The sequence below is a fragment of the Colletotrichum higginsianum genome, chromosome 4 (genome assembly GCF_001672515.1).
Source record: "Colletotrichum higginsianum IMI 349063 chromosome 4, whole genome shotgun sequence".
NCBI classification, from domain to species: Eukaryota; Fungi; Ascomycota; class Sordariomycetes; order Glomerellales; family Glomerellaceae; genus Colletotrichum; species Colletotrichum higginsianum.
This window is the reverse complement of record NC_030957.1, coordinates 3,485,329-3,493,665: the sequence shown is the minus strand read 5'-3', so window position 1 is coordinate 3,493,665 and position 8,337 is coordinate 3,485,329. Positions and strand designations below refer to the sequence as shown.

Here is an 8,337-nt window from a genome sequence, read left to right as displayed (position 1 = left end):
AAGGAGGTTATTTTATATTAAAACTTAGACTAAATACTTATTTTAGCCTATTAACCTTAGTTAATAGTACTTTAACCTTCTTAACCTATTGCTATTATTACCTTATTAGGTAATAGTAGCAAAATTCTACTAAGTTAATTAGATTTTAGTATTAAGTACTCTAGAGTTCTATTATAGAAATAAGTACCCTACAATACTATTTATAAGTACTCTATAGTACTTATAATAAAATAAGTACTCTAGAGTAGTTTCATTCTTTTTAAGGCTTATATATAGACTATTCTTTAAACTCCTCTAGATTACCCTTATAATTACTAAAATAATAAATAAAGTAATAATTGTAAATAAGAAACTTTAGGGTTAATTAGAGAGTAATTACTCTTTCATTATTGCAAAAATATATAGACTAAAACTAATTAACATATTTCATAATATTATCCTTATTAAATAGAATTCTAACTTAAAATTATTTATAAGTAATAAATAATTAATAAGCTATTATAGAAGAATTTGTATTAATTATAACTAGAAGATTTAAATACTTTTAATTAGAGGTAAATTCCTAAACTATTATTTCTTTAATATTAATACTATAGAGACTACTCTATAATAAATTAGTAGTATATTAGACTACTTTAATTTAAATAGTAAAAAAATACTTAAGAGTAGTATAAATATACTATTACTTATAGAGTAATAATTTACTATTTATTGTATAAGTATAATAGTCTATAAAAGTATTCTTAGTCTTTTAAGTAGTACTCTTAAACTTATAAGGAATTTAAAAGAGAATTATTATTAATAAATAATTACTAAAAATAAGAAGAAGAAGCCTACTATAGAGTACTTCTTACCCTTTAGGGTTTTCTATTGTATAAAAATTACTGTATTTAAAACTAGTATTTATTACTCCCTTCTATCTAGCTTACTTCTATATACTACTACCTCTCTATTATTAACTAAGTTTATCCCCTAAACTTCTTCTTCCTATAGGCGCTAACTGTAATATATATACTATATAGTGCAAAGGACACCTTAGTACTAGCCTAAATACTAATTAATTATTTTAATAGCTTCTTTTACCTATAAATTTATAAGGGTTATACTATTAATTAGACTATTCTTATAGCCTTTAAATTAATTAATCTTAAAGTTAATTTACTACTTATCTCTTAGAGTAACTAAATTAGCCTATAGAATAATTAGAGTAAATATAACTTTATTAAGTATTTACTAGTAGCTGTACTTTATATTAACTACTTAGCTAGTATACTAAATACTATATTTCTTTATAAGTTATTTCTATTACTTAATTAGCTAGTATAAGTATATAATAATCTTAATAGAGTTAAAAGTAGTATTCTATAGAAGGCTAAATAAGTTAATTATATTAAGTATTAAAATTATTTACCTAAAGTATACAATTACTATATACTTAGAGAATTACTATTCTATATATTAAGTAGTTAGTAATAGTATAATAGGGAGAATATATACTAACTTTATAGTAAAATATATAGTCTTTTCTAGCTATATATTTATTAAAATTTGCATTATTAATAGCTATAAAGTTTAAGACTTCTATAGTTTAGAATCTCTATAATTAAGGCCTCTTTAACTTTAATTACTAATACTATTAAGTATAAGTTTAATTTAATATTGTATTTATAATTAAAATAGCTTTATAGAGTTATTAGTGCAAGCTTAGAGTATAGTACTAATTACATATAAGTTTTATTATATTAACTGCAATACATTATTTCTCTATAAGGTTAAGTCCTTAGTATAGAGAGAAAATAATACTATTAAATAAAAAATAGAGTACTTCTTATAATTTATAATATAAGTAATAATATACCTATATAGTAAGTAGGCTACTTTTCCTCCTTTCTACTTCTTTAATCTTTATACTAACTTTCCTCTATATACAATTATATAAATTACCTTAATTAAAAGTTGTATTATTCTTACTCTCTAAACTATTAAAAAAGACTTAAAAAAAATTTATATAAAAAGTAGCTTAAACTTTTAAAGTCCCTTAAATTATACTCTAATACTAATATACTAAATGTATTATATAATTTAAAAAATAATTAAATTTAATAAAAATAATTATAACTAAAGAGGAAGTAATTCTTAAATAAATTATTAATTTAATTAATTAAGAGTTCCCTCTATAATAAAAAAATATATAAGAAATAGCTAATTAACTCCTAAATGTATATAATAGAATATATATAGGACTCTAATAAGTAGAGAATTTTATATAATATATTTCTAAATTAGAAATATAATTCTAATATTAAATTAACTATAGAGTACTTTAGTTAAGAATTCTATAATTATATAAAGTTAATTTATACTTCTATAAAATATAATTATAAAGTATAGAATATTTAATAATAATATTTATAATTTTAATAAGACTAAATTCCTAATAGGAATACTATTATATATAAAAATTATTATAATATTTAACTATAAGAGAAGGCTTTATATAAAGTAGTTTAGTAATTAAGAATAAATTTCTATTATTTAGAGTATATATATAAATAGCTAAATAATACTTCTATATATTATTATAAAGAGTAAATATTACTTTTTCTCTTAGTATATTAATAGTTAATTCTTAATTATATAGTATATTTATTTAAGTAAAAATAAATAAATAATAAATAACATTAGCTTAAATTAATTAAAGTACTTTAATTAGTATATAAAATTCTATATAAAGAGTTCTTATTACTTTTTAATTCTTAATAATTATAATAATTATAAATTAACTAATTTTAATAAATACTATAAGAAATAAAGTATTATTACTTTTTATATACTTTCTTACTTATTATATAAACTTTAGTCTCTTAATATTAAGTACTTTAGCTTATTAAAATACTTATATAGTAAGGAAATTAAGAAAATAATATAAATATAAATTTTATATATTATTAAGAATAATTTCTTTCCTACTTTAAAGTAGTATTCTTTACTTTAATAAGTAAAAATAATATATAAATTAATTTTAAATAAGTAAACTTTCTACTTTTTAATTCTAAAGTAGTTCTTTCTTATTTAAATTTTAAATTAAAAATACTAATACTATTGAATTTATAATTAAATAGCTAAAACTTCTAGAATGCAAAAATACTAATTATAGTACTAGAGAGTATATAAAGTACTTCCTCTCTTAAAAAGAAAATTTAAGTATATTAAAGTAACTTACTAATAGTAATATATAAAGTAATTAATTTTTAAATTAGAAGTATTAGTAAATTAGCTTATAAATTTACTATTATTAAAATTAAGAATTATAAGTTTTATATAGGGATAAAAATACTAAATAAGTATTAGAAAGTAAAAAAGACTTAATTATATTTTAGAGAATTACTTAATACTACTAAAATAGAAGTAATATAAGTAGAAAAGAGTAGTATTAGTACTAGAGGAGAAATTAACTTTTAAAAGGAGAATTATATAGAAAGTACTAAATTATATATAAAGTAATATAGTAATTATAAGAAGCTTAAATATAATATATAAATTTATAGAATAATTTAGAATAGTAATAAAGAAGAGAGTAATATATAGTTTTAATTAATTTTATATATTATAATTTAATTAATTTATATAAAAAGTAGAAAAGTAGAGGAGAGTATACTACTTACTATAATATACTACTTACTATATAAGTATATTAACTTTAATTATATTTTAATTATAATAATTATTTAATATATTAATTTTAAAGTATTATTCTTAGAATATTATAAATAGAAGTAGTCTTTTATATATATAATTTTAAGTCTTTTTTAATAACTTAAAGTATAAGGAGAATGCAGCTTTTATTTAAAGTAAAACTTATTATTATATATAGAGTAAAGCTAAGAGGAAGAGGGAAGGTATAGAAGGAAGAAGAAGTAGGTAACTTACTATAAAATACATTCGTAGTTTTTAGTATTTATAAGAACTCTTAGTAGTAAGAATTAATATATTTAATAGAGACTAAGAAACTAAAGCGTCTCTACAGCCTGAAGTAACACTTTAACGCCCTCTTTCCCTACTATATCACTACCTTGAAGTAGAGACGACACGTCGCTTAGAATGCCAAGCGGGATATAACAGCCCGATTTAGCCTTCTCTAAGCTCTCCTTGAGCCTGCTCGTGTGTTCCCATTCCCTTGCTGCTACCTCGGCACGCTCAATAACACGGCTGGAGATGCCGCACATAGCTGCGCAGTGCATTCCGAAGCTGCCCTCGGCAACACCATCCTCCAGTCTGTAAAGGAATGTGACACGCCGTTGCTCCTCGTCGACGTGGATTTGCATGCGGCGCGGTTGAACCTCCGGGTGGTTCTCGAATTCTGTTGCGAGCGAGTGATAGTGGGTGGCAAAGAAACCTACACAACCCACGTGTGTCGCAATGTGATGCAAAACAGCTTGCGCCACGGCTACGCCATCATAAGAGCTGGTTCCACGCCCCAACTCATCCAGGATGACCAATGATCGAGGCGTGGCCTCTGATAAGATCTTCTTTGTTTCCGATAACTCCACAAAAAAGGTTGATTGAGACGCGAAAATGTTGTCATTTGCTCCTAATCGTGACATGATTCGGTCGACGGGGGTGAGGCGGGCGGATGTTGCTGGAATATAGCACCCAATCTGTGCCATAATGACGGCAATGCAAGACTGCTACAGTCAGCAGTGATCTGAGGGAGGAACGTGCATGGTTATACTGACCATTCGTAATACGGTTGACTTGCCCGCGGCATTGGCACCCGTCAGCAGATTGATCTTCGCAGAGCCGCCACCGAGCTGGACATTGTTGGGGATGAAATCAGCGACTGCGTTCAGCATACAGGGATGGCGCAGCTCCTCGAACTCGACAACACTGCGTTCTTGATCGACGAAATGGGGGCGGCAGCTTGGTTCACCCAGTGACGATGACGCCTTGGCAAGACTAATGAGACAGTCAAGCTGTGATATGATCCTTATGGACTGCGACCACGTCTCGTAGTCGGCATCGAATCGCCGGAAGAATCGTGCGGCGACCTCCTTCACGATTTGTGAGTGAGTTTCTTCCGCTTCTTGCAGTTCGCGCACCAAGTCTGTGAGTTCTTCAAAGTAATACCGCTTGACACTCGAAGTTGCCGACATTTGCCGCCAGTTGCTCGGCACCTTGACGGACTTAGGGGCCTCGACCTGGTAGATCTCCTTGCCCACGTCGGTAAACTTGAGTGTCTTGCACTTCAACTCGGCTTTCTTCCTTCCAAGAACCGCCTGCAGCTCCTGCTTGATCTCTTCGATGCGGTCTTGGCTGTTGTCGAAATCTTCCTCTATGCCCCGTTGAGGGATAAGTATCTTCTCATCCTTGGCCTTCTTGCGATCGAAAGCAGTCTTCCAGTAAGACAAGGGATCGTTAAGATTAGGCATGGAAGACAGAAGTCGGTCAACAAGACCATTGCCGCCACCAAACGAACCCAGAAGACCCATGGTGTACTCAATCTGTTCGAACCCTTCCAGAACGCGCACGAAGTCTTCTGGCTTGCACGAGGCAGCGTGTATCCTAGAGATGAGGCGTTCCAGATCCGGCATCTTGGTCATCTGGGACGTAAACTGCTCTCGTACGCCTCTGTCGGTGTTGAGCATATCAACCGCATCCAGACGCTCATTGATTCTCATGATGTCGCATAGAGGATGGCACACCCACTGGCGGAACAGCCGTTTGCCGAAGGGAGTAACGCATCGATTGAGAAGAGCGAACAGCGTGCCTTCGGGCCCGCCATTCACAGTGTTGGAGAAAACCTCCAAGTTGATGAGAGTCTGGCCGTCCAGGACAAGTGTACCGTTGCGCCGGATGGGAGTGTACCATTCGAAGTTACCTTGAGATAAGAGATCGGTCTCCAATTTCAACATTCTGAGGTACTGAACCAGAGCCCCAAGAGCAGCCATGAGCAAATTCTTGTCTCTGGCTTGAGCCAGTGCATGGGGCCAGGCTTCCGCGCCGCCATCGTCTTTGACAAAATAACCGCTGGTGTCTAGCTCCCGGCGACTCATGTCTGCGTCCCAAAACTCGCTGCCCGACTTGAGGTAGTTCCAGATGGTCATGGGCGACGTGTTGTTCTTGAGGATCCGAAGTGCCTTTATCGAGATACGGGACTTTTCCAAGATCAACTCTCTCGGACTGGTCTGGGCGACAAAAGTCTCAAATTTCGTCAAATCAACATCATCCTCGAACTCCGAGATAAAAAATTGGCCAGTTGCGCAGTCCACAAATGTGATACCGAATGCGGGCTTGCCGTCGATGGTCGATTCCTTGATGGAGGCACAGTACGTAGCCAAGTCGTCCTGCAGCATGCTCCCGTCGACAAGAGTGCCACCGGTCAGGATGCAGGCCAACTCACGGCGAATGATTTTGTCTGCCTTCTTGCTTTTGGCCGCTGTGTCATCCCTCTCTCTCATTTCTTTGCCAAGCGCGGACTCCATCTGGTCAACCCGGGCGACTTTGTAACCCTTGGCGACGAACTGGTTCACCCACATGTCGAGAGAGCTCTCCGGAACACCAACCATACGCATGTTGACACGATCAGTGAGCTTCAAGTCGAAGAGTTGATGTCCAATGGTGGCATCATTCTCGTAAAGCTCATAGAACTTGCCCTTCTTGAAGAACACGACGGTGTCCCAAAGCTTTTGCTTGATCTCCCAGTACTGCTTCTCGAAAGGAGAGAATTTGTTCCACGCCATGGGCGGGATGTAGACAGTGGATGGATCGTGGTCTGGGTCGCCCGGGGGTTTCTTGTTGATGTCAACGATGTTAGCAAGCCAAGGATATCGATCCTCTGGCTCCCTCACGTGCGCTTTCTCCTTGGCCTTGGGCTCGGTAAGTCGACGGATAGTCGGGGCAATGGCGGTTCGAGATGCGGCTGGAGCAGTGTTGTCCGGGTCGTAGCGCCACTGTTGGGCTGTCGAGGTGTTTGGAATGTCTTGCATGGCCTCATCAAGTTCGTCGTCGTCATACTGCTCTTCCTTGATTGGAGACGAGACGTTCGATTTCTTTCGGGACTGCGCTGCCTTTGCCGGTTCACGACGTTTGCGCTTCTTCGGCTGCGAAGGTGCATCCGACTCGTCGCTGATGATGAAATCGAGCATGTCTGCATGGAGTATTAGACTTCGTCTCGAGAGGCTTGAAGAAGGGTACCAACCGTCGTCCTCATCGGCAGCACCATTGCTCCCTACGTCTTCATAGTCGTCGCCGTCGTCGACAATGGCAGCCGGTGCCTTGGTACGTCGTCGGGTGCTTGATGCTCGGAGACGGACGAAAGGATCATCGTCCTCATCGTCGGAAGGCTCGGCGTAGTTGACTCGCTTCTTCGACTATAGGATACACAAGTTACTATGAGGACCACGGCCGCAAAAAGGGAGGGGTGACACCGTACCTTTCGAGTCGGACTGGAGGGCAGAGGCGGTCCACTGAGAGTCTGTGGGTGACAATATCAGCTGGAGTGGATAGGGACGGCAGGATAGCATCTGTAATCACCTTTCCGGCCATGTTCTCCTGAGAGCTCGCGGGCTCAATGGCATCGCTGCTCAACACGGAGGTCGTGCTCGAAGGTTGGCAGGCTCTAGGAAGGGTGTTTATCCGGGTCGACTCCCTTAAGCACGGGGACGAATCGGGGGCCGAAGCCACGGGCTTGGGGGTAGAGCGCGAGGCATTTGCAGACTTGGAAAAGAACTGGACTATGGTCTTTTGGGTTCCGGCAGACGAAGATGGTTGGCGCTTGAGCGTCGAGGGGGTTTTCGCAGGTGTGCGGGCAGCCGGTGAGGACCTTTCCCCCATAATGGCGTGTGGTAGAAATGATTGTTGCGATATACAGAGGGGGCGTCTGAAAGACGAAGGAGAAGAGAAAGTAGAAGAAGAGAGCGGCGGCGGTGACTGTCGTGCTTTGTCGACGGTCTGTGATCGATTCGCAGACGAAGAGGAGGGAAGAGGAGTGTATGGGGCAGAAAGAGCTCCCACGGTCGTTCTGCTGTATGGATTTGGGCTGAGCCGGAGACTCTGCTTTACTTTCACGCTGTAGGAGAGTACTGCCGCGGTGACGCGCAGGAGTAGACAGAGGCCCCGTAAAAAGTCGCGTTAGGAACGCGTTGAGAGTGGCGGGTCCGCGTTCCGCCTTTAATTGAATCAAGAGTTGGAGCTCCAGGGGGATCGGCTCTAACATTTTCTTGAGCGCGAGCCACACTGTGCATCCCGCAAGCACTGTCCGGACTACCTAAGGCGCGCTTTGGCCTCACCGTGGCGCTAGGTCTTGGGGTTTATAAATCATTCTCGGCCTCTGTGTCC

The 8,337-nt window shown here is 36.6% G+C and overlaps 1 protein-coding gene across 1 annotated transcript; it reads right to left on the bottom strand.

Annotated features, from left to right (window-relative positions):
* Positions 1-4,010: 4,010 nt before the first annotated feature.
* On the bottom strand, positions 4,011-7,833 carry CH63R_06370 (MutS domain V; the record flags this gene model as incomplete). Its single annotated transcript, XM_018301345.1, has 4 exons — positions 4,011-4,685; positions 4,737-7,370; positions 7,433-7,474; positions 7,534-7,833. The coding sequence occupies 4 exons, from the start codon at positions 7,831-7,833 to the stop codon at positions 4,011-4,013; spliced, it is 3,651 nt and encodes a 1,216-aa protein (XP_018159195.1).
* Between the last annotated feature and the right edge of the window lie 504 nt (positions 7,834-8,337).